The sequence below is a fragment of the Sciurus carolinensis genome, chromosome 11 (assembly GCF_902686445.1).
Source record: "Sciurus carolinensis chromosome 11, mSciCar1.2, whole genome shotgun sequence".
Classification (NCBI taxonomy): Eukaryota; Metazoa; Chordata; class Mammalia; order Rodentia; family Sciuridae; genus Sciurus; species Sciurus carolinensis.
The window spans coordinates 69,912,823-69,940,449 of record NC_062223.1 but is presented as its reverse complement, the minus strand read 5'-3'; the positions used below and the strand labels follow the sequence as shown (position 1 = coordinate 69,940,449).

General features: G+C 38.7%; 1 protein-coding gene across 2 annotated transcripts; it reads right to left on the bottom strand.

Annotated features, from left to right (window-relative positions):
* LOC124958023 (interferon-induced very large GTPase 1-like) lies at positions 1 to 27,436 on the bottom strand. 2 transcript variants are annotated; one of them, XM_047515667.1, is made up of 2 exons: positions 27,326 to 27,436; positions 1 to 7,955 (listed from the first exon to the last, which is right to left on the bottom strand). In XM_047515667.1, exon 2 carries the CDS (start codon positions 7,951 to 7,953, stop codon positions 667 to 669), a length of 7,287 nt encoding a protein of 2,428 aa, XP_047371623.1. In that variant the 5' UTR covers positions 7,954 to 7,955; positions 27,326 to 27,436; the 3' UTR covers positions 1 to 666. The 2 variants fall into 2 exon arrangements, with proteins under 2 accessions (XP_047371623.1, XP_047371625.1); XM_047515669.1 differs by lacking the exon at positions 27,326 to 27,436 and adding an exon at positions 27,067 to 27,181.
* Positions 27,437 to 27,627: the final 191 nt, after the last annotated feature.

The following is a 27,627-nucleotide window of genomic DNA, read 5'->3' as shown; positions in this document are numbered from 1 at the left end:
AGAAGCTTTTTAGTTTGAATCCATCTCATTTATTGATTCTTCCTTTTATTTCTTGCTCTTTAGGAGTCTTGTTAAGGAAGTCAGGTTTTGTGCCAACATGATGAAGATTTGGGCCTACTTTTCCTTCCATTAGGCACAGGGTCGCTATTCTAGTTCCTAAGTGTTTGAATCCCTTTGAGTTGACTTTTGTTCAGGGTGAGAGATAGAGGTTTAATTTCATTTTGTTGCATATGGATTTCCAGTTTTCCCAGCACCATTTGTTGAAAAGGCTATCTTTTTTCCAATGTATATTTCTGGCAACTTTGTCTAGTATGAGATAATTGTATTTATGTGGGTTTGTCTCTGTGTCTTCTATTTTGTACCATTGGTCTACATGTCTATTTGGGTGCCGATAAAAAGGACAGGGACATTTTAAATATTGATTTATTTGATTTTGTCATATGATGCTATTTTAGCAATTTCCTTCTAACCCAGACACAATTGAGGAAGAGAAAAATGAAGTCCATTTACAGGAACTTAAACTCCCCAAATGGTAATCTATTTTTACACCTTTCATTCACTAAGTGGACTATTTAAAGTTCTAGTTATAAGGAGGATTTGTTTTAAGATTGGTCATATACTCTGATTTTTGTTCAGATGCTAAGATTCTTAAGTGTTCACTGAGGATTACTGCTTTTTCAACACATCAAGCACATACTGCTTTGTGATTTTTGCCCATTCTTCAGGAATTTGACCTCTATTTATAAATTTTAGCTGATATTTTTCTTCCAGGTTTGTTCTGAAGTGAGAGACAAACCATTTCCAGTATGGCTGTGTGGATGAGTCTGGGGTGATGCTCCATGTGGCAAATTTCCCTCCTGCCTGCCGATAGTCCTTATAAGGAATATTACAGTCATCTCTAAAAGTAAACAAACTATCACTTGCTACTAAACTAGAACAGCAATCAATGACAAAGTTGTCTGTATTATACCAGTTACTTCCAATGACAGCCCGAAGACGATGAAATGGAACACTGTGGTCTCCATCATGTTTAGGAACTGTGTTTGTACATATTGCTTTACAGAAGGGACACTGCTTCCAGCAGCCACAGAGATGTTCCAAGAGGATTTTCACAATTTCAGGAACCATTTCATCTATGCTCCTACTTGAATAATTTTGTTCTACCTTCTTCATTGTGGGATCCAAAGCTACACTCATGGCTTCTTTGAGGAACTCCATATCTTTTATTTCCTGGTGCTCAATGCTTACCAAGTCTCTTCGTGGGAAAATCAAGTCATTCCCCAGGTGATCACAGAATAAATCCAGCCACCCAGAAGCAGTGCTGCTTGCATCTTTAGCTACTGCTGTGGATTCATGAATGGCAGAGAGGATGGCATGCTTGATGTCATCTAAACTGATTTTGAAAAATGTTTTTATTTTTTCCCCACCTTTGCCCAAATAGTATGTTTTAACATGGTTTTCAATGTAATCCCTAAAGAATGATTCTGGATTATGAATATATTGCCAATAATTGTCAAAATTTTCTTCTTCTGCTAGAGAGATGAGAATGTGTTTCTCCAGGTTCGACCTGTTTCCATTGAATGCAGGGCAGGTAACTCTCATGTCCCCAGTTATTTTAATGATCATTTTCTCCCATATGGTGGCAGAGACAGCTGGTGTGAGCTTGTGGCACAGAAAATCAACAAAAGACGTGATAGAGGTTGCTCCTTGGCAGGAGATCTTGAAACTCATGAAAAAATCATCTTTCTTGCATTCTAGATAGTTTACAGGATCATGTGCTGTCTTGAATGCCCTGTGCATTTCCTTAAAATGTTTTGATGCTCTTTGGAATAAACACAAAGATAATTCAATGGTGTATTTGCTGGTAAATACATATCTTTCCTTAGTGGGTGCAGATTTCACTTCCTCTTCTATTATTCTCACAATTTCATGGAAGTCATGTTGATCATAATCACGTTGTTGTCTCAAAATGCTCTTAATAGATTCATCAAACCTTGAAAAAATGCGGTGAGTAGTCAGATTAATGGACTCTTCATCAGAGGTCTCTAAATTCTTTTTGTGAAACAAATATTCCTTACTCATTTGGACATGTTTTCCATATTCAATTTGAAAATCCTCTCCAGAGTTTCCCTTTAATTTTTCTATTATGTTTTTCTCCTTTTTGAAATAATCCAAAAGGATGTTCTCAGCATCCACATCAATGTTAGGCTCTATGAACTGAGGGGAAGTTGAAGATACTTCATAGACCCATTTTTTCCAAAGTTCATTGAATTTATCATGTAACTCTTCATCACTAAATTCTTTCCCTTTTACACTTAAAGCCAAGATTTGGCTCCTCTCTAATATTTGATTTTCATAATCTTCTTTTTTCTTATCCAGTCTTTCTTGGCTTTTTCTGAGACTAATAAGTTCATTGACTTTTCTTCTGGTGTCTAAAATAAGGGACTCCTTAAGGAGTAACAATTTATTTTCAAAATTTGCTTTCCATTGAACCAGTATTTCACGATCTGGGTCTTCGTTAAAATATTTTTCAAATTCTAGCATGATAGTTTCATATTTCCCTATAACTGGAACCACAATTATGCCTGCTGTAATTGTCAGAATTTTTCCATTCTGAATCTGATTGTGAAGCTGGTTCTGCAAGTCTAGCATATGACTCCTGAGCTCCCAGGTCCAGTGATTATACATGGTTTCCAGTTTGCTCATGGCCATGACCTCTCGGGTGTTCCTGAAACTGAAAATAAAGTTCTCACTTACCAGGGCTCTCCACAAATCTTGAACTCTGAATTTTACATCTGATATCTTCAGGATGCTTCCCCTGGATTCCTGTTTGGCAATCAAAAGGATTCTACTTTTCAGTTCCTGGACATTGTGGCTGTAGCGAGGATTGGGAGGGGCCATGGGGGGATTGCCATCCCAGAGGTGAGCAAAGTAGTACACGTGAGTATTAGCATCAAACTTGATGACGTCACCAAAGCGTGTTACCTGTGAGCACTCTTCTTGTTTAGCAGCTATTACTGCCATTTCATCTAGCTTCTGCTCTAATTGTCTTCGTCCTTCCATAGTTTGGTCTTTAGCTGTAACTTCTCCCACATTCTGATGCACAAATATGCAAGTTGGGAAGATTTTCACTTGTTTCATCCTCAGAAAGGCTTGGACAGCTATCTGTAGGATATCTTGCATTTCTGATGGATTCTCCCCAAATATATTGATCAGAGTCATGTTTGCAAGTCCAATGACAAAGGTGGCTAACTCATTGTCCCTATTCTGGGATTTGTGGCTGAGTTCTGGGGCCCGAAGTCCTTCCGTGTCTACAACCAGCACAAAGTCAAAGCCAAGTTCCTCTGCTGATGCCTCATCGACCTTCAGGAGCTGCATGTAGGCTCCCTTGGTACACCTGCCTGCACTGACAGAGAACTGCAGCCCAAAAAGAGCATTCATCAGTGTGGACTTCCCTGAGCTCTGCAGGCCAAGGATAGACAGAACAAAGAGCCTCTTGTCTCCAAGTTTCTCAGAGAGCATTTCAAAAACAGCTGCCACCCACTTTAGGGGCACATAGGAAGCATCTCCATCCATCAGCTCTATGGGAACTCCAGATATCATCAGGTCTGCAGCAATTTGGGGAAGGGAGAGAAAAATTGTGTCTCCTTTGGAGGAAGTTTCTTCCAGAGCTTCATAGATCTGGCCAACCTCTCTGAGAAATTGCTCAATTCCCAAGGTACAGTCATTAATCTCAGTAGAGATGGCTTCTATTTTATTTTGCCAGAGTTTCAAGGAGTTGTTGTTTGGGGATTTTTGCTTTTCTGTGTGTACATTTGACCACAAATATATTAGTTTTTCACGCAAGTTTTCCAAATGCTCTGCAGTCAGGCTATCTAAAAACACACTCAGCCACTGCAAGAAGTAAAGTGTGGTGTGAGTTTCTGAATACTCATGGAGAATCTGAAGCAGAGATCCCATTAAATTATTGAGAGGAAAGGCTCTTGTCAATTGTCGATGTCTTATTATTTGTTTATCTATCTCAACTTCACTCTTGTGTTGCTCAATGCTTCTATTACCTTTTTCTCTCAAATGATGTAGTTCTTTGTCCTTCTTACACCAAAGATGCCACAGTTGTCCTTGAAGGGGTAGAAAAATTTCCTTCATCCGAGACAACTCTGTTTCTTTTAGTAGGTCCATGATAGTCTCAGCCTTTTCTTTGGCTTCCTTGCAATCTCTCTGGTCTTCATCAATGAGAAATCCTTGCTGGCGAGCTATACAAGAACAGTCCTCCATGCTGAGAGCAGTGCTGGAGCACTCTAGCAAACGTCTGATGGTAGCTGTGAGCTCCTCTGTCAATTCTGCCTCATTTCTACTCCTTAGGCCCATTTTCACTCTCCTACCAGAGTTATTGGCTTTGAATTTTTCTTTGTCATCAAGCAAGCAGATCAATGATCTTGACGACTGCCACAGGTCACGGACTATTTTTTGGTTTTCTTCATTGTCATCAGAAGCTGACATGAGGACCACGATGAGAGAAGAGACCTCCTTCAGGAAGGCGAGCTGCCTTTTATGCTCCTTTGCACCTCCATGAAGATTGATGAAGGTCACACAGCTGTCAAACCTGTCCTCCTCTTCCCCGCTAGGGCAGAACCAGCAGATTTCCACCACACCCCCCATCAAGAGGCAGTTCTTGCTGCTTTCTCTGCAGTGGCGGTGGAAGAACACATCATGTTTGCGTTCACTGAGAAGACAGTTCATGATCTGAGATTTGGAAGCAGACAGTCCATTACCAACTCTTATGAAGGACACAATGGGGGTGGAGACACGACACATCTGCTGATTCTTGTGACTGTTCTTCCCTGGTGGTGATTTGCTTGCTTGCTGCCAACTTCTCCTAATTTGTCTGAGAGGCCAGAGAGAGAATTCAATTTGAGAAGTGCAGGGATTTGGCACCAGGAGTGGCAGGGCAAATTGACAGATGGATAGTTTGGTCAAAATATATTGTCTGGCAAAATTATCTGCACAGTGAAAGATGGCCATCTGGATATCCATGGGGTGAATGTGGGACCTGGACTCAGTGGTCAAAGGATTAGTGAGATTATCATCATCTTTGAAAAACTCTTCATATGGATCAGCCTCATTTTCCTGATTGGAGGCACTTGGAGGGACTTGGTATTCTATGTTTCTATCATCTTTGAAGACCAGGTGTCTCAATCCATAATCCAGCATCAATAACTTCTGAAGGAAATAGAAGGAAAGTTCTTGTTCAGATTTGGGCTGGGTGTTGGACACAGAACTCTTGTAGATCACATGGAAGTTAGCTCTACTCATCCTTTTTGGGTAGTAATGTTCTAGGCCAAGTCGCTGGAGTAAGTCTAGAAAGGCTCCATTTTCTATTACTTCACTTGTGTTATTTGCATTAATATCTGGTTCATGGGGCTGTTTCCTTTCATGGAGAAGACTCTGTAGCTGTCTTTTAACATCATCCATTTTCAAAGAGGAGATGGTAGCTTCATAATCTCCATCAATGAGCAATCTCAGGTCTCTTTCTAGGTTTTCCCAATCATGATCTGCCCCAAGTTTAGTGAGGACATGTACAACTTCTTTAGAGAACAGTTGTCCCATATGTTTTCTGATAAACTCCATGCGCTGTGTCTTCTCTTCTGCAGAAAGAGCTGTTACTCCAGCTGTGGCTGTCAGACCTGTGAGCACCAGGAATGCATGGGCCCTATAGCTGGAAATATTTTTGAGCTCCTGGTATTTATTGTAGGCGGTTTGCATTTCATCCAGCAGAAAGTCTAACTCATCATGCCCCAGGAGATGTCGAAAAATATTGCTTCCCACCTGATATCCTGCACCAGCTGCAATGGAAAGTAGCAAGAGCTGTGTGTCTGACTGCTCTGTTGCTTGGAGGTGATTCAAGAAGTTGCTGAGAGCTAAGCAGACCTCATAGGTGGCCTTTCTTTGAGCTTCTTCCCCTGTTTCTTGGATTTCACATCTTACATTCACCTCAAAGAGTTCATTCTTGGTTTCCTTTAAGATTTCAATGAACTGAGAAAATTGGGAGATATTGAGTTGCTCTAGCTCTGACTCCGACTGGAAGATCCATTGCATGATGGAGTGAGCCTGAGGAAAATTTGTCACTTTGTAGATGTGGGGATACAGAATGCTGCGCAACTGTGATTTAACAAATTTAATTTTATGTCTGGAAGAATTTTTGCTAAAATTGACAGTATTTACTAGAAAATTCTGCAGATCCCAGTCTGTGAGGCATATGTTAATCCAGGTGTCATAACCATTTATTTTTTGACTCAGTTTGTTCATGACATCTATCAGTTTCTGAAGTTGCTCTTCAGGATCAGATACCTCCCAGGATTTTACCTCATCTAGGAAAACTCTAGCCTCCTGCCCAGCACTCAACAATTCTGCTCCCTCCTGGATCTGGGCACTGAGACCAGTCAGAGCAGTGTAGTTGTCTTTCAGACAGTTAGCTATCTTAAGGGGATCTTGAAAATCACTTCTGTGACTAGAGAGGATGATGTCCCAAATGGGTACCAGTTGAAGTCCCCGGTCAATGACACACCAGGTTTGATTGCTAGAAACAAGGCCAGCTTTCCACTGGACAAGGCCATCTGCTTCTGGTGGGCCACCTGTCTGGACCACAGATAACTGGATTTTGGTTTGAAAATTTTGTAAAATTTGGCTTTGAGAGGCTGTTTCAGAAGGTGAGTGTGACACATCCATAGCCCCAGCAACTTTTACTGGAAAGCCACTGTAGCTCCCCCTTATGTAAGTATCCAGGGCCTTTGCTGCCTGCTGCTTCACATCAGTCAGCTGGTCACTTTGGAATCCCTCTGAAACAGCCTTCCACCAATAGATTCCTCCCAGGTGCAGAGGGCCTTGGTTTACATGAGAGCCAAACCTGTGGAAGAAATTTTCAGTCCTGTGCCTCAACAAGGGGAAGTTATCTGTGTCTGCCATCTGATCCAAGAGGTCTTCAATGTATTTCAGTTCCTGAAGAGCAGGCTTGGATAACTGAAGCTCATTGATGCGAAAGTAGCAAGAGGCCAGAGGGGCATAGTAGAACTTGGTTGAGCAGAAATATGTACCCTCAGAACTTGTTTGTTGTGTTTCCTTGGATTCTGAATGCTTGCTTTTATTCATTCCAATCTGTAGTTGAATTCCCCAACCTCCACCATTGGCAGAGGTAGTTACACTGAAGCCCATCTTTTCTATTGTCTGGATGAACATGGATTCTTCTTCAAATGATATAAATTGTTTTGTTTCCATTTGTGTCGCCTGCTGAGAGCCAAAGAGTGAGAACTCCTTGGGGACACTGAGTAGCTCCTCTCTCTGCTGCATCAGGTCCATTTGGTGGCACGTTTTGTAAATCCCTTGCAGAGCCAGCCCTCCAGATGCCCATCTTATTAGATCTCCATCTGGGAGGTTTTGCCTGTGGGACAATGTCTGCTCCATGGGACTGAGTTGTCTCTGCATGATTTCCATGACTTCCCTTAAGGGCTTTTCAGGCATTGGCCAGTACTCTTCAGGGATCTCCATGGCTTGCCTCAGCTCTGCTTCTTTTCTCTCTACTGCCTCTTCCTGCCTCTCCCTCCCTTCTAATAGGAAGTCTCCCAGTTCCTGCAGCAATTGTTCTGCCTGCTTCTGCTTTCTCTTTATCATCTCCACTGGTGACTCCTGTAACTCTGGAGGACTATTTGAGTGCGACAGGTCAACCAGCTTCTCCAGAGCCCTTTTCTCCCATGGATGTCGCACCTGGGATTTCAGCTTCTGGAGATCTTTTTCTGTTAAGTATTGTAAGGCTTGAGGACAGGTCATAACAAGGTTTTCCTGCAGCTTGGGCAACCAGTACCCAACATCCAGTCCTATATCTCTCAGCATCTCTTGGAGTTCTTGCCTCCTTTTGCCTCTAAGCAGAGGTTTATCACAGGTGTGTTCTGTTGTGTCCATGCCTGTGTGAAATACACACACCGAGTTAGAATTGATAGTGTCCTAACTCTAGGAAATGTTTGCCTCATGATCAAAAGAGAGAATGTATTAGTGATACAAGTCTCCAAGACTTTTTCTTCCCTGTCTACTTATACTAAAATATATTTTTCATCAAATCCTTTCTGTGTTTGTACTAAGTATCATTGTGGGCGTTGTCAAAAAAATTGCTTTTTCATTTACCATAGTCAATTGCAACTTAATATACTGATTTGGGCATTTACTACACAAACTCAGTTGAATGGAAAGTATGAGGCCGAGCATGGAGTTTGAGAATATCCACGAGTTTGTCAGTTTGATGCTTATTTTTTAAACTAGAGCAATATCACCATTTGTCTTGCTTTATTCTATATTTTTTCTTTGATTTGCTTCATTCCTACCTCTCTGTTACTTCTTCTTAAGTTATTCAATGCTTATTTGCTGTCTTGTCTTTTTAAATGAACTTCTAACCTGATGCATGTGTGTAACTCATTTCCTGCATTTCATCCATACCTAGTTAATATCATCTTTCCATGACATGAAGAATTATCTATATATGGATGTCATTCATGGTCATATATACAGACCCCCATATTCTTTTTAATCAAGGGTTTCTTTAGTGTTTTGCACCAATTTCATCTTCAGTGAATATCCTTAGATGGAAGATGAGAATGTGATTTCATTTCTTCCAATTTTAGGCATTATTAAGTTTTACTTCATCCTATAATTCCTGTGCTATTTGATGTCATTAGCATACTTGCTCAATGTGTGTCCCATACACCTATCTGCCTACAAATACAAATTTATTTATCCTCTTTTTTCCTTTTCAAAAAGATTTATTGTTTATTTTTCTAATAGGTTTAATTCCACATAGCATAAATTTCACATTTAAAAGAGTACAATTCAATGTTTTGTCATATATTCACAATCACTAGTACTATATAATTCAAGAGCATTTGCATCACCCCAAAATGAAACCCCTTACTCATTAGCAGTCACTTCATTCCCTCCTCACCCCAGTCCTTGGCAATCACTAATCTACTCTATCTCTATGGAATTTCCTATTCTGGACATTTCATATAAATAGAATTATACAATATTTGGTCCTTTGTGATTAGTTTATTTCCCTCAGCAAAATGTTTTCAAGGTTTATCCATATTGCAGCACCTATCTTTTTTTTTTTTTTTTTTTTTGGTGGAGGGGAAGGCCAGAGATTGAACTCACGATACTTGCCCACTGAGCCACATCCCGGGTCTTACATTTTATTTTATTTAGATACAGTGTCTCACTGAGTTTCTTAGTGCCTCACTTCCGCTGAGCCTGGCTTTGAAATTGCAATCCTCCTGCCTTAGCCTCCCGAACTACTGGGATCACAGGTGTATGCCACTGCACCTGGATTTCAGTTAATTTTTTGATTTTTAAAACTTTTATTGGTACATTATATTTATACATAAAAGTGGGATTCATTATGCCACATACAAACATACACATAACATAATTTGATCAACCTCATTCTGTGATACCTTTCTTTCCCACCACTCCTCTACTGATCCACTTGCTCTGCTCTACTGTTCTCCCTTCTATTAATATAGTGATTGCTGTTATTGTGATTTTAATTAGTATAATGTATAAAATTGAAATTCTTTGTGGTATAGTCACACCCAGTTGTAGCATAGTTTCATAGATTTTGTTCTCTAATATTTCTCCATGCCATTCCCTCTTTCCTTCCTCTTGATCCCCTTCTTCTACTATATTGTTCTCCTTTCTATTTTCATGAAATGCCTTTTTTTATTCCTTTCCTTTTCCTCTCTCTCTAGCTTCCTCCAATGAGAGAAAACATTCAACCTTCGTCTTTCTGAGGCTGGCTTATTTCACTTAGCATAATCTCTAGTTCAACCATTCATCAGCAAATGACATAATTTCATTATTCTTTATGACTGAGTAAAACTTCATGGTGTATATATGCCATATTTTCTTTACCCATTTGCCTGTTGACACATAGCCTGATTCAATAACTTGGCTACCATGACTATCACTGCTATGAACATTGGCATGCTTGTATTTAAATATTCTGGTTTTAGGCATTTTGGATAAATGTGGTATAGTGGAGTCATATAGTTGTTCCATTGCTAGTCTTTGTAGGACTCTCCAGACTACTTTCTAAAGTAGATGTATCAATTTGTAGTCCCAGAAAGAATGTACAAGTGTACCATATTTTCCTTCACATCCCCACTAGCAATTATTGTTATTTGTATTCTTGATGTTAAAACTCTCTCTACTCTTATTTCTCTTCACCCCCTACACACTGTCTATTAGATTTTTCTTTCCTTGTCTTCATTGGATTAATCATCTTCTCATCCACTGTGATTTGAATGTTTGTACCCTCCAAAACGATTGTTGAACTGTACAATTTAGCAAAGTGTTACCCTTGAGAGATGATTTTGGCATGAAGACTGCACGCTCATGGATGGGACTAACTCTATTATGAATGAATGATTTCAACCCTCTTTGGTCTTTTTGCACTCTTGCTTTCTGTATGTGCTAACACAGCAAGAAGGCTCTGTTCATATGTCTGTACCTTAATTTTGGACATTCCAGACTTTAGAACTGTTAGTCAATAATAATAGGGTTCATTTTAAGTCACTAGGGTCCAATTTATGCATTCACTGTACATTTATATTCACTATGTATATATTCATATTCACTATATATATATTCACTATAAATCTTGTTTGACCACTAGAGCCTTATTTTTTAAAGTAACCTGTTTTTCTTCCTCTTCTTTTCTTCCCCAACTATGGGGGAAGCAGGATTAACATTCTTCCTGTGCTAAGCTGAGTTATTGCCCTTCCACTCATTGTCCATGAGAATAAAGAAACTGTACTCGAAACCAGAACAAAGGTCTACTGATAATAATACTTAGAAAAACTGCCCTTGTATGCCTTCCTTTTAAAGCTCTTTGTTTCCACTGGCAGTTAGAATGGTTGCCTGTGTGATGTGAATCTCCTGCATTTATCCTTTGATAACAAAACACTTTTTCTTTTTTCTCAAAACTTTGTCTTCATTATTGAATCTGCATCAAGATGAAAGAATAAAGACATTGTGTATAGGTGGTGTGTACACAATGAAATTTTACTTAGCCATAAAGTAAATTTTCTGGTAAATGTATGGAACTGGAGACTATCATGGTGAGTGAAATAAGCCAGACTCAGAACATCAAAGGTGGAATGTTTTCTCTCATATGTACAAGCTAGACCAAAGTAAGGGGGAAAAATAGAGGGAATCTTATGAAAATGAGAAGCAATATCAGTGGAGCAGAGAAAGGTGATTGAGGAAGGGTGAAGAGGGAAGGGCAAAGAGAACTGTGGAATGAAATTGACCAAAATATGCTATGTACATACATGAATATATCAAAGTAAATTTCACCTTTAAAACTACAAAGCACTAATTAAAAAAAAAAAAAAAACTAAAAATAAATAGAAGGAAGACCAGTAGAGGAAGGGAAATGGGGATGGAGGAGTGGAGGGAAAGGAGAAGTACTGGTGACTGTAGTGGAGGAAATTATATTCCATGCCTGTATGATTATCTCAAAATAAACCCCAATATTATTTAGAACTATGATGCACTAATAGAAAAGGAATTTTTAAAGTACAAATTACATTGAAAATAGAAAATACTTTAAGATGATTGGAAATTAAAATGTAACATGCCAAAACTTATAAGATGAAGTGACACTTACACTCGTGCATTCCTAAATTATAAACATTGAAAGATCTCAAATCAATGAGACATATCCACCCCTTAAGGAACTAGAAACAGAAGAGTAACAACCCAAAGAATGCAGAAGGAAGAAAATAATAAAGATTAGCATGGAGATGAATTCAATAGAGAATGACAGTAGAGAAAATCAACACAACCAAAATTTAGCTTTATGAAACAAAACAAAAAAAAGACAAGAAATGAGGGGGCTCATATGACCAAAGCAAGATATGACACTGTGGCCATCACTACCAACTTTACAGTGATAAAATTAAATGGAGTTTAGAAGGATATTGTGAAAATATGTAATTCAACAAATTACTTATGACCAGATGGCTTCACTAAAAGAATTATCACCAATATTCAGCAAATTGTCCTAAAAAAGAAGGAGAAAGAAATACTTTCTTACTCATTTGATAGAGCCAACATTGGCTTGATACCAAATTCAGACAGAGATGTCACTCAATGGCATTTTTTTTGTAGAGATTAGAAGCAAGATAAATTCATGTGGAATAGCAGAAGACCTCAACTAACTGAAAACAGACTGAAAATGAAGAACGTAGTTAATGAATTCATACAGATTCGGGTTTCTTAATTTCAAAACAACAAAACCACAGATATCATAATAGTGTGGTACTGGCATGAGAATGGACATATAGATCAGTGAAATGGAATGAAGAGATCAGAAAGTAAATCATATTGGTAGAGCCAAGTGTTTTTGACAGGGTGCTGTAGAGACACCCTTGCAGGTTTGGGGAGGAGGCCGCGCAGGCGTGCGCAGGAGGACGTGCCCACCTGCTGGCGTGTGACGCCTCCTCCCCCGCCTTTGCCCGGCAAGCAACCCGGCTGAGCTTGCACGGCGCCCGAAAAATCTGGAGCCAGCGTGAGGCATAGGACGAGGAAGACCCAGAAAACGTCGGGCTGGGGCGCCGAAGGGAGACCGGCACTTCAGCCCACGCTTCAGCCTGCAAGACCTGCAAAGAGAAGCAAGCAAGGAAGCATCCCCAAAAAGTAAAATAAAGAAGTTGGGGCAGGCGCTTTCCACAGGGCGATCCAAGATGGCGGCCTAGAGGATGACTGTACCCCAGTCGCTCCAGAACCCAGGAGTTAAGAAGGGGAGGCATTGAGAGACTCCGATTGAAATAGAGCCATGGGTGAGTCTGCCCACTGGGTAAAGCTCAGCCCGGGTGGCAGGCCCAGATAGAAGTGGCTTATCAGAGCAGGGCAGGGCAGCTAGAGTCTTCCACAGGCAGCCCTGCGCACTCCGGGGGTGGGCCCCGCCCACACAGCCAGCTTCTCCAGGTTCTCGGAGCAGGCCCCCTAGTGAGAGCCCTTCTGACCAGAACAAGCTCCAAGTCCCAGAGCCAGTGCAGCGTTCTCCCAGCATACTCCGGCCCGCAAGTAGCTTCAGGGACCAGGGTAGGGCAGCCAGAGACTTCCCCAAGCAGCCTGGACTCCTGCGGTGGGAGGTGCCTTTCAAGGCTAGCTTCTCGGCCCAGACCGCCCAGTGAGAGGCTTTCTATGTAGAGCCAGCCACAAGAACCCGAACCAATGGAGAGCTTCGATCCGCAAGCAGCCTCTGGGATCAGGGCAGGGCAGCCAGAGACCTCTTCAGGCGGCTCTGCCCACTCGGGCCGCAGGCTCTTTCCACGGGGCGATCCAAGATGGCGGCCTAGAGGGTGACTGCATCCCCAGTCGCTCCAGAACCCAGGAGTTAAGAAGGGGAGGCATTGAGAGACTCGGACTGAAATAGAGCCACAGGTGAGTCTGCCCACTGGGTAAAGCTCGGCACGGGTGGCAGGCACAGATAGGGGTGGCTTATCAGAGCAGGGCAGGGCAGCTAGAGTCTTCCCCAGGTAGCCTTCCACACTCCGGCGGTGGGCTCCTCCCACACGGCCAGCTGCCAAGTGCAGGCCCCCAGTGAGAGCCTTTCCACACAGAGCCAGCTCCAAACCCTAAAACCAGTAGGGGGCTAGGGGCAGCTTTCTTCGAATGCACTGCATTATCAAATTTCTCCAAGACATCAGGCTACTGAAGGCTGGGAGGTGATACACTGGAAATCTACCGGGACACTATAAGCCAATAGCGGAAATCTGCAATATCTCAGGGTCCCACTGACAGCTGACCAATATGAGAAAACAAGGGAAGAAAATGTCCCAAACAAACCTAGATACTACATCAATAAAACCCAATGACAGCACAGCAGAAGAAATGTCAGAAAGGGAGTTCAGAATGTACGTAATTAAAACGATCAGGGAAGCAAATGAGGAGATGAAAGAGCAAATGCAGGCATTGAAGGAGGAGATGAAAGAGCAAATGCAGGCATTAATGATCGCACCAATCAACAGTTAAAAGACCAAATACGGGAAGCAAGAGATCATTTCAATAAAGAGTTAGAGATACTGAAAAAAAAACAAACTGAAATACTTGAAATGAAGGAAACAATAAACCAAGTTAAAAACTCCATAGAAAGCATAACCAATAGGATAGAACACCTGGAAGACAGAACCTCAGACATTGAAGAAAAATTATTTAATCTTGAAAGCAAAGTTGGCCAAACAGAAAAGATGGTAAGAAATCATGAACAGAATCTACAAGAATTATGGGATATCATGAAAAGGCCAAATTTAAGAATTATTGGGATTGAGGAAGGCTTAGAGAAACAAACCAAAGGAATGAACAATCTATTCAATGAAATAATATCAGAAAATTTCCCAAATCTGAAGAATGAAATGGAAAACCAAGTACAAGAGGCTTATAGAACTCCAAACATACAAAATTACAACAGACCCACACCAAGGCACATTATTATGAGAATACCTAACATACAAAATAAAGACAGAATTTTAAAGGCCACGAGAGAAAAGAATCAAATTACATTCAGAGGGAAACCAATAAGAATATCAGCAGATTTTTCAATCCAGACCCTAAAAGGTAGAAGGGCCTGGAACAACATATACCAAGCCCTGAAAGAAAACGGATGCCAACCAAGAATCTTATACCCAGCAAAACTTACCTTCAAATTTGACGATGAAATAAGATCCTTCCATGATAAACAAAAGCTAAAGGAATTTACAAAAAGAAAGCCAGCATTACAGAACATTCTCAGCAAAATATTCCATGAGGAACAGATGAAAAACAACGATGCAAATCAGCAACAGGAGGCGCTAGCCTAAAGGAATAGCCAAATAAAGGAGAAACCAAATCATGTCAAAAACAAATATGAGTCAATTGACTGGGAATACAAATCATATCACAAAAATAACCCTGAATGTTAATGGCCTGAACTCATCAATCAAAAGACATAGACTGGCAGATTGGATTAAAAAGAAAAATCCAACAATATGCTGCCTGCAAGAGACTCATCTCATAGAAAGAGACACCCACAGACTAAAGGTGAAAGGATGGGGAAAAACATACCATGCACATGGACATAGCAAAAAAGCTGGAGTATCCATCCACATTTCAGATAATGTGGACTTCAAACCAAAACTAGTCAGAATGGATAAAGAAGGACATTACATGCTGCTTAAGGGAAGCATAAATCAGCAAGACATAACAATCATAAATATCTATGCCCCGAACATTGGCTCATCCACGTACATCAAACAAATCCTTCTCAATTCCAGAAATCAAATAGACCACAACACAATAATACTAGGCAATTTTAACACACCTCTCTCACCACTGGTCAGATCTTCCAAACAAAAATTGAATAAAGAAACTATAGATATCAACAACACAATCAACAATTTAGACTTAACAGATATATATAGAATATACCATCCAACAAAGAACGAATACACTTTCTTCTCAACAGCACATGGATCCTTCTCTAAAATAGACCATATTTTATGCCACAAAGCTACTGTTAGCAAATACAAGAAGATAGAGATACTACCTTGTACTCTATCAGGTCATAATGGATTGAATTAGAAATAAATGACAGAATAAAAAACAGAAACTTCTCCAATACCTGGAGATTAAATAATACACTATTATATGATGAATGGATAACAGAAGACATCAGGAGGGAAATAAAAAAATTCTTAGAAGTAAACGAGAACAAAGACACATCATATCAGAATCCTGGGACACTATGAAAGCAGTACTTAGAGAAAGATTTATTTCATGGGGCGCATTCAAAAAAAGAAGTAGAAATCAACAAATAAACGAGTTAACATTACAGCTCAAAGCGCTACAAAAAGAAGAGCAGACCAATACCAAAAGTAGTAGAAGACAGGAAATAGTTAAAATCAGAGCCGAAATCAACGAAATCGAAACAAAAGAAACAATTGGAAAAATTAACAAAATAAATAGTTGGTTCTTTGAAAAAATAAATAAAATTGATAAACCCTTAGCCACACTAACAAAGAGAAAAGAGGGAGAAAACTCAAATTACTAAAATTCGGAATGAACAAGGAAACATCACAACAGACACGACTGAAATACAAAACATAATTAGAAGCTATTTTGAAAATCTATACTCCAACAAAACAGAAAACCTCAAAGACATCAACAAATTTCTAGAGACATATGAATTGCCTAAACTGAACGAGGAGGACATACACAACTTAAATAAACCAATTTCAAGCAATGAAATAGAAGAGGTCATCAAAAGCCTACCAACAAAGAAAAGTCCAGGACCAGATGGGTTCTCAGCCGAGTTCTACAAAACCTTTAAAGAAGAGCTCACTCCAATACTCCTCAAACTATTCCATGAAATAGAAGAGGAGGGAACCCTCCCAAACTCATTCTATGAAGCCAATATCACCCTGATACCTAAACCAGACAGAGACACACCGAGGAAAGAAAATTTCAGACCAATATCCTTAATGAACATCAACACAAAAATTCTCAACAAAATTTTAGCAAATCGCATGCAAATATATATTAAAAAGATAGTGCACCACGATCAAGTGGGTTTTATCCCAGGGATGCAAGGTTGGTTCAACATTCGGAAATCAATAAATGTCATTCACCATATCAACAGACTTAAAGTTAAGAATCACATGATTATTTCAATAGATTCAGAAAAAGCATTCGATAAAATACAGCATCCCTTCATGCTCAAAACACTAGAAAAAATTGGGGTAGTGGGAACATTCCTTAACATTATGAAGGCCATCTACGCTAAGCCCATGGCTAATATCATTCTAAATGGTGAAAAACTGAAAGCGTTCCCCCTAAAAACTGGAACAAGGCAGGGATGCCCTCTTTCACCGCTTCTATTCAACATCGTCCTTGAGACTCTAGCCAGAGCAATTAGACAAACCAAAGAAATTAAAGGGATACGAATAGGAAAAGAAGAACTCAAACTATCCCTGTTTGCTGATGACATGATTATATATTTAGAGGAACCTGGAAATTCCACCAGAAAACTTTTAGAACTCATAAGTGAATTCAGTAAAGTAGCAGGTCACAAGATCAATTCTCATAAATCCAATGCATTTTTATACCTAAGTGATGAATCTTCAGAAAGAGAAATTAGGAAAACTACCCCATTCACAATAGCATCGAAAAAAATAAAATACTTGGGAATCAATCTCACAAAAGAGGTGAAAGACCTCTACAATGAGAACTACAGAACACTAAAGAAAGAAATTAAAGAAAACCTTAGAAGATGGAAAGATCTCCCATGTTCCTGGATAGGCAGAATTAATATTGTCAAAATGGTCATACTACCAAAAGTGCTATAGAGATTCAATGCAATTCCAATTAAAATCCCAATGATGTACCTTAAAGAAATAGAGCAAGCAATCGTGGAATTCATCTGGAAGAATAAAAAACCTAGAGTAGCTAAAGCAATCCTCAGTAGCAAGAGTGAAGCAGGGGGTATTGCAATACCAGATCTTCAACTCTACTACAAAGCAATAGTAACAAAACGGCATGGTATTGGTACCAAAATAGACAGGTAGATCAATGGTACAGAATAGAGGACATGGACACAAACCCAAATAAATACAATTTCCTCATACTAGACAAAGGTTACAAAAATATGCAATGGAGAAAATATAGCCTCTTCAACAAATGGTGCTGGGAAAACTGGAAAACCATATGCAATAGAATGAAATTAAACCCCTATCTCTCACCCTACACAAAACTCAACTCAAAATGGATCAAGGACCTCAGAATCAGACCAGAGACCCTGCATCTTATAGAAGAAAATGTAGGTCCAAATCTTCAACTTGTTGGCTTAGGATCAGACTTCCTTAACAGGACTCCCATAGCAGAAGAAATAAAAGCAAGAATCAACAACTGGGGTAGATTCAAACTAAAAAGCTTTCTCTCAGCAAAGGAAACTATCAGCAATGTGAAGAGAGAGCCTACAGAGTGGGAGAATATCTTTGCCAACCATACTTCAGATAGTGCGCTAATTTCCAGAATCTATAAAGAACTCAAAAAACTCTACACCAAGAATATAAATAATCCAATCAACAAATGGTCTAAGGAAATGAACAGACACTTCACAGAAGATGTACAAGTAATCAACAGATATATGAAAAAATGTTCAACATCCCTAGTAATAAGGGAAATGCAAATCAAAACTACCCTAAGATTCCATCTCACCCCAATTAGAATGGTGATTATCAAGAATATAAGCAACAATAGGTGTTGGCGAGGATGTGGTGAAAAAGGAACACTCATACATTGCTGGTGGGGTTGCAAATTAGTGCAGCCACTCTGGAAAGCAGTGTGGAGATTCCTCAGAAAGCTTGGAATGGAAACACCATTTGACCCAGCTATCCCACTCCTTGGCCTATACCCAAAGGACTTACAATCAGCATACTACAGAGATATAGCCACATCAATGTTCATTGCTGCTCAATTCACCATAGCCAGATTGTGGAACCAACCTAGATGCCCTTCAGTTGATGAATGGATAAAGAAACTGTGGCATATATATACAATGGAATACTACTCCGCAATGAAGAATGATAAAATTATGGCATTTGCAGGCAAATGGATGAAATTGGAGAATATCATGCTAAGTGAGATAAGCCAATCTCAAAAAACTAAAGGACGAATGATCTCGCTGATAAGCAGATGAGGACATATAATGGGGGGTGGGAGGGGTTAGCTTTAGTTTTAGGGTTAGGGATAAGGAGAGCGGTAAGAATGAAGGAAAGAAGAACTGTATAGAGGGAAAAGAGGGGTGGGAGGGATGGGGGGGAGGAAAAAAATAATCAAACATCATTGTCCTATGTAAACATATGATTACACAAATGGTATGCCTTGACTGTATGTACAAATAGAGAAACAACATGTATCCCATTTGTATATAATAATAAAAAAAAAAAAAGAAGAAGTTGGTCATTCCCAGTCCGCCTCCAATTCCTTTCCGCTGACTCGTTGCTGCAGGCGGCAACAGGGTGCCAAAATAATTCAATGGGAAGAAAAATCTTTTTCACAAGTGGTGTTAAGACAACTAGATATCTACATGTAAAACCCTAACTCCCATAATATATGAAAATTAACTCCAGATGGATCAAAGACAAAAATTTAAGAGGTAAAATACTTATTAAAAAGGTAAATCTTTATGATCTGAGATTTGGGAGTGTTTTTTAAAATGGTACCAAAAGCAAAAGTCACAAAAGAGAAAAGAGAGAAAGAAGACAGCATCAAAATTAAACACCTGTATGCTTCAAAGCACATGATCAAGAAAATTAAAAGTCAATTCAAAGAATGGAAGAAAATATTTGACAGTCCCTATGTACGATATTGATTTAATGCACGGAATATAAAATGAAGTCTTATAACTCATTACCATAAAGAAAAGCAGCCCAATTTTTAAAATGAGCATATAATTGCATAGATATTTCTCCTAAGAAAACATACAAATGGCCAACAAGCACATTAAAATATGCATAATTGCATTAGTTATTGGGAAATGCAAATTAATATTACATTGAAATTTTGGACTGGGAGTATAGCTCACTGGTAGAGTACTTAACTAGCATGCACAAGGCCCTGGGTTTGATCCCCAGCAATGACAAAATTCCACATCAGTTTTCTTTTCCTGAGTGTTAAACATTGACTACACACCACTGATTGGAAACTTCATGGTGTTGTCTGCTTCCCTTAGACCACCATCTGTGATCTCAGGAAGCAGAGACTCTGTGTTACTCAGCTTTCAGTCCTGAGAACAACAAACAGTGGCTAGTAAAGACTGAGCACTTTCAAGAGTTGAAGAATGTGTTCTGCAAAGTTTTCTGTCTCTGGACTTCTGCTTCTTTCCCTGTTTCTAGTTGAAGTTTCTGTGGAAGAATTATAGCTGTAGTCTGACCAACCCTAAGGCAAGTGATATATAGCACTCTCCCTCCCCAGCTTCCCTAGGTCTTGATAACCACCAATCTGCCTTCAGTCTCTATGAATTTATGTAGTTTGAATATTTCTTATAAAGGAATGATATAATATTTCACTTGTTCTGTATGCTTCCTTTCACCTTGCATAATGTCTTCAAGGTTCATCCACACTGAGGATACATCACCACACCCTTTTATGGTTCGTCATGTTCCATTGTATGAGTGTACCACATCTTATTTATACATCAATTGATAAGCATTCGTATTATATCCATCCTTTTGGCTACTGTGAATAGTAGCACTATGGACACTTGTGTAAAAGTATTTTTAATTTTTGGGGGGTGTATACACCTCTCAGTAGAATTTCTAGGTCATATCATAATTTAACATTTATCTTTTTAAGAAATCTATAGATTACTTTATACGACATTGTACTATTCTACCTTCTGCCAATGATGTATGAAACTTTCACTTTCTGCATGCCCTTTCCAACATTTGTTAGTCCTTTGTTATATATACATATATATATGTTATATATACATATACATATATATGTATATTACATATATGTTCTATATATCATAATGTATAATATTTATTATTATATATTTATTTATTTATTTATTTTTCCCTGGGAGAAGAACAAGAACCGATGATCCAGGAAGCCCTCCCCAGCTTGGGTTAAATGGTATTTGGAACTATGGGGCAGAGGGAACTGTCAGATACAGCTGTGATGATTGCTCTCTTTCTTCTGGAGTTTCTCCTGGATTTTCCCTAAAGGCAATCATCTGCTGTGGAGAAATATTTCTTCCTAGGGAAGCAGTTGACCTCTGCTAGAAACCAACTTTCTTTCTGAGCTACAAAGGAAAAGTAGAAAATATTTCATGAACCATTAAATAATGGAAAAATTCTGCTAGGATTTTTCTTCAATTGTTTTTCCTAGTTTACTAGACCTACAAAGAAGAACTAACAACAATATTCCTTAAATTTTTCTGTGAAATATGAAAGGGGGAAACACTTCCAAACTCATTCTATGAAGTTAGTATCGCCCTGATACCAAAATCAGACAAAGACACATCAAGGAAAGAAAACTTCAGGCCAATATCCCTGATGAACATATATGCAAAAATTCTTAATAAAAGACTGCAACTGCATACAAAACATATTAAAAAGATAGTGCACAATGATCAAATTGAATTCACCCAAGGGATACAAAGTTGTTTTGACATATGGAAATCAGTAAAATCAATTCACCACATCAATAGACTTACAGATAAGAATTATATGATTACCTCAATAATACATACAGGAAAAGCATTTGACAAAATTCAGCATCCACTCATGTTCAAAACATTAGAACAACTAGGGATAGTAGAAATATATCTCAACATTGTAAAAGCTATATCCATTAAACCCAAGGTCCACATAATTGTAAATATAGATAAACTGAAAGCATTCCCTCTAAATACTGGAATAAGACATAGATACCCTCTTTCACCACTACTATTCGACATAGTCCTTGATACTCTAGCCAGGGTAATTAGGCTAAAGAAAGAAATTAAAATATATGAACAGGAATAGAAGGGCTCAAAATATTGCTATGAATAGCAAGGTCATGATACTGTATTTGAAGTCCCAAAAAACTCCACCAGAAATCTTCTAGATGTCAGAAATGAAAAAAGTAAAGTAGCAGGATATAAAATTAACACCCATAAGTCAATTGCATTCCTATTAACCAATGATCAATCAGCTGTAAGAGAACTTGGGAAGACTATCCCATTCACAATAGCCTCAAATAAAATAAAGTACTTTTGAATCAATCTAATAAAATAGGTGAAAGATCTCTACAATGAAAATTGCAGAACACTAAAGAAAGACATTGAAGAAGACCTTAGATAAAGGAAAGGTATGTCATGTTCTTCCATAGGCAGAATTAACATTGTCAAAATAGCCATACTAATGAAAGTGCTATATAGATAGTAATTCCTATTAAAATTCCAATGAAATTCTTCACAGAAATAGAAAAAGCAGTCAAGAAATTCATTTGGAGAAATAAAAGTTTCAGAATTCATAAAGCACTTCTTCGCAAGAAAAGTGAAGCAGAAGGCATCACAATACCAGACCTTAAATCGTAGTACAGAACTATAGTAACAAAAAGCAGCATGATATTGGCACAAAAGCAGACATGAAGACCAATGGAACAAATAGAAGACACAGAGACAAAGTCACATAAATACAGTTATCTTGCACTAGAAAAAGGCACCATAAACATACATTGAAGAAGAGATAGCCTCTTTAACAAATGGTGCTAGAAAAACTAGAAATCCACATGCAGCAGAATGAAATCGAACCCCTATCTCTTACCCTGCCCAAAGCTCAACTCAAAATGGATTAAGGACCTACCTAGGCATTAGACTACTGACCCTGCACCTACTAGAAGAAAATGTAGGCCCAACTCTATCATGTTGGCTTATGAACAAACTTCCTCAACAGACTCCTAAAGCACAGCAAGTAAAGTCAAAAACCAATTAATGGCATAGTATCAAACAAAAATTCTTCTTCACAGCAAAGGAAACATTCGACAATGTGAATAGAGAGCCTACAGAATGGGAGAAAATCTTTACCACTTGTACCTCAGGTAGAGTATTAATCTCCAGGTTATATAAAGAACTCAAAGGGCTGGGTTTGTAGCTGAGTGGTAGAGGGCTTGCCTAGCAGGTGTGAGGCAGTGGGTTTGATCCTCAGCATCAAATAAAAAAAATTAAGGTATTGTCTCCAACTATGACTAAAAATATATTTGAAAAAAATTAAAATAATAAAAAGGACTCAAAAAACTTAACTCAAAAAAAAAAAAAAGAAAGAAAGAAAGAAAGAAAAGAAAACCAAATAACCCAATCAATAAATTGGCCAAGGAACTGAACAGGTACTTCAGAAAAAATTAAACATGAATGATCAACAAATATATGAAAAAATGTTCAACATCTCTAGCAATTAGAGAAATAAAAATTAAAAGTACACTGAGATTCCATCTCATTCCAGTCAGAATGGCAATTATCAAGAAAACAAGTAATAATGTTGGTGAGGATGTGGGGATGGTACACTCATACATTGCTGGTGGGAATGCAAATTGGGGCAACCACTCTGGAAAGCAGTATGGATATTCCTTAGAAAACTTGGAATGGAACCACCATTTGACCAAGTTATCCCACTCCTCAGCATATTCCCAAAGGATTAAAAATCAGCATACTAAAGTGATGAAGTTACATTAATTTTTTTAGCAGCACAATTCATAATGGGTAAGCTATTGAACCAGCCTTGGTGCCCTCAGCAGATGAATGAATTAAGAAAATGTGGTATTTATACATAATGGAATATTACTCATTCACAAAAAAAATGACTTTATGACTACTGCCAGTAAATGGATGGATCTTGGGACTATCATTCTAAGTGAAATAAGCCAAACCCCCAAAACCAAATGTTGTTCTCTCTGATATGTGTGATGCTAACATACAAGTCGGGTGGGAAGTATAGAAGTTCATTGGATTGGACAAAGGGAAGGGAGGGGAATGGAAATAGAAAAGATAGTAGAATTAATCAGATATAACTTTCCTGTGTTCATACATGAATACACCACCAGCAAAACTTCACATCATGTAAATCTACAAGAATGGGATCCTAATTACAACAAGTTATACTCCATGTATTTAATAAGTCAAACTACATTCAACTGTCATGTATCTTTAAAAATAACAAATTAAAAAATTATAAGCATTCATAAGACCTACTTCATTTCATGTTGTTTAACAAAATCCCAGTGTTGTCTTAAAATGTGTTTTAATGAAAAATCTCTAGATATGAACCCATAGAAAGATGGAGATTTAGCCTTTACATTTACAGAGAAATTTCTGTCTGACTAGAAATAATAGCAACAATGAATATTATTCTTATTTCTACTATCTAATATGTGAATATGTATAAGGATTAATTTTCTGGTCTCTGTTAATATAAATTATAAGGCAAGAAATCTGGCAATATTAGAAAAATAATGAAGGCAAAAATATATAGAGGAACCAGAATACAATCTGCATTTAAATAGAACCAAAAGACTTGAGCATGTTTTCTTGTTTAAAGTGAAACAACTAGTAAAGTCAGATGTTCAAAATACAGGAAATAAAACCCAAGAGGAAGTAAGGAGGAGCAGGATTTAGAGCAGTTATTGTTTCAAAGAGGTTTAGGACAGTTTTTCCTTGAGAGGTCCTTCCTGCTAAGAGAGAACCTCTCACTTCTTTTGTGAGGTCTTTGGCTCCATCTAGGAACCAAATTAATACAAGACTGATTAATAATTAAAAAGCATACAAGTTTTACTAAGTTTATATGGGCCTAGTATTTTCACAAAAAATGTGAAAGCTGAAGAAATGAATAAAGCAAGATGCTTTCATACTTTTTAGGAAAGGACAATAACTTTGTGAAGAAATGGCAGGAAACTGGATTTCTGGACTAGAGTAGTAAATTGTAGGGATGTCATGAAGCATTGTGGGAGTGGAATACAAAAGCTAGTGGAAGATGAGGATTATTCCAAAGAGTTCCTTTATCAGGTTTCCTAAAAGAAAATTTGGACAAATGGCTAGAGATAGAATTTAGAATGATTTTCTAGTGGAACAAGCCATTCTACATATTGTAGAACAAGCCACATGTCCAACAAGAAACTCCAAATCCAAAGAAATAATAATATCTAAGAAAGGAGGAAAAACCTAAGTGAACTATCCTACAACAGCAAAAGATTGAATTGTGTCAACAGGTATAGATTTTTTCTCTAGTAGGAAACATAACTCAGTTCTCTCCTGTATGGCAGTCTTGTGAGACCCTGAGCAGAGGACTCAGTTAAGCACTGGGCTCCTGAAAGAGATGATGATTGATAAATAGATAAACAGACAGTTACTGTGTTAAGATACTAAGTTCTGATAACTTGTTACAAAGCATTATAAAATACGTGCTTTTGGCACCAAGAAGTTGGGCATTGCTGTAACAAATACCTAGAAACATGGCAACATATTTGGAGTCAGGTAAGTGCCTGGAGACCAGAAGAATTTTGAGGAGCATGATAGAGAAAGTTGAAATTACCTTGGATAGACAATGAACAGAAACCTAGACTCTGAAGTGGCTATAGTGAGGACTTAGAAGAAAAGAGAAGAACGTGGCATCAGAACCAGGAGAAAGAAGATTCTTGTTATGTGTAGCAGAAAGCCTGGAAAAATTGTGTCCAGGGGTTATGTATACAGTGGAACTAATAAGTGATAAAATTGATTATGGAGGTAAGGTTCCTCTAAGGCAAAATGTTGAAGATGTCTCCTGATTTCTTCTTGTTAGTTTTAATGAAATGTGAACAGAGAGATAATTTAAAGAAGGAATTGTTAAACTAGAAGACATCAGGACTGCATAATGTTGAATTTCTCATTTTCTCCAAAAGGCAGAAAACATTAAAATTGAGATATTTGGTCATGAAGCTCTGCTAGTTATGAAACAGTGGTCCACTTCATGCTTTGAACATAACCCTTGATTCTCTGCCACTGAGGCTTATTTTTAAACTGACTTTTTTTTTTTTCTTTCTCTTCTCCTTCTCCCCCTTCATAACACTGGGGAAACAAGATTACCCTTCTTCCCATCCTAAGCCAAGTTATCTATCCTTCAACACACATACACAGGAATGAAGTAATTCAGACTTTAGGAATGGAAACAGAAGACCTAAGAAATGGCTATATTTTAGGTCAAAGTGAATTATGACCCCTGACAAGGAACACCTAAAATGTAACCTTTGCATCACCTCTTTAAAAAGCCCTTTGTTGTTTCTGATGGGAAGAATCACAAACTCTAAGACAAAAATCCTCTGACCTTCTCCTTTGCCAGCAAAGCAATAAAAATTCATTTTCCTTTTTCTCAAAATCATGACTTCATTGTTTGAATGGCATGAGGAAAATGGATTATGCTTTTGGAAATAGGTATGATTGATCGTACAATATTTTGCTAAAACCTCACAAATATCAAAAGGTTCGAGTAATCAGGTACGTAAAGAACTCTTTCAAGAGAATAAGAGTCTGGCACAGTGCTAACAATCAAACCAGAAGTCTCAGAGGAAGCCTTAGGACACCATTCTTTCAGATGCTATTTTTTTTGGGGGGGGTGCTGGGTATCGAACCCAGGGCCTTGTGCTTACAAGGCAAGCACTCTACCGACTGAGCTATCTCCCCAGCCCCCACCATTCTTAAAATATAGCACAAGACAAATGTATAGGAGAGTCTACCTGAAGGTCACCTATCGATGTGACTTGAGTCTAATGGAGTGAGGCTCCAGTGACATATATCACAAGTTCTTGAGAATATTAGTGCAAGGGCACAGATAGATGAGAATGGTGGGAACACCAGGTTAAGAGAATAATTCTATAATATGAGCCCATGGTGCTGATTCCCACACACACATGCTTTCTTTGTCAGAAAGCAATCTGCCTGCAACTTTGCCTCACCTGAATGGACAGGATATGTCACATTTGTCAGCAAACTGAAGCAGGGAGCGAAGGTCAGACACTCAGTGTAGGTTATGAATGAGGGGGTACAGAGGGGATAAGGGCAGGTTATTACACAGAGAACAATGGGTTGTTAACCTCTGCAATCAAGTCCTGGGAACTCTGGGTGGCTAATAATTAACCCCCTCTTCCCTGCTTCCAGGCACATACATGGGGAAGAAAGAGAAGGCAGTGATTAAAAGGGGGTTCTGGGGTCTATAAGGGGCAAGACGCATTCCGTCCTGGGGACACCTAGCTCTGGGGCCATTTTCCCTTAGGAGAAGTCTGACTCTATCACTTTTGTAAATAAAATTTCCTTCCTACCCTTGCCTCAACATTTCTCAGGTGTTTAATCTTCAACATCAGGGAACAAGGACTTGTATCTGATCTCTAAGACCCATATTATTAGTAAACAGAAAGCCTGCCAGCTTGAACTGAGACACAGTGAGTGCAAAATGAAAGGAGGCTGTTACATACCTTCAACCACATCCTCAAATTCTACTGGCAGGAAGCAAGCTGCTAAAACTGCTCAACTGTGAGCATTTACTACGTTTTATGAAAAAGGAGGGATGATTTAGAGGGCAGAACCAAGAGCCCAGGGAGTCATTATTGCCCTCAGATCTGGAAACCTAATCAAGGATCTCCAGCTGCAGTTTCCCATCTGGATTTCAGAAACAACATGGTCTGTGGTTATCTCTCCCTGTCTACCCCATTTCTTCACTTCTTATTCACCTACTTGTCTCCTTAAGTCCAAGAGCCTGTCTTCAGGTTGCTCCAGAGAAAAGCGCACCACCAAGAGCAGGTTCCCTACCCAGGTGTGGGAGGCAGAGGATTCACAGCTGCAGTTAGTTCTGGTTTCTTTTGTGAGAGAAGAGACTGAAATTAACCTCAGAGCAGGCCACCTCCCCCTTCTCCTTCCGGTTGTGGGAGGTTCTCTCTTATTCATGTTTATTTCTTTAGTTCCATACAAAGAACATGAAAAATGTGAATGTTCAAGCAATATGTGACAATTGAATGAGGAAACTACTGTATCTGAGC

Coding starts and splice junctions, on each gene's coding strand:
- LOC124958023 (XM_047515667.1), bottom strand. CDS start 7,953: ATGGACACAACAGAACACACCTGTGATAAACCTCTGCTTAGAGGCAAA.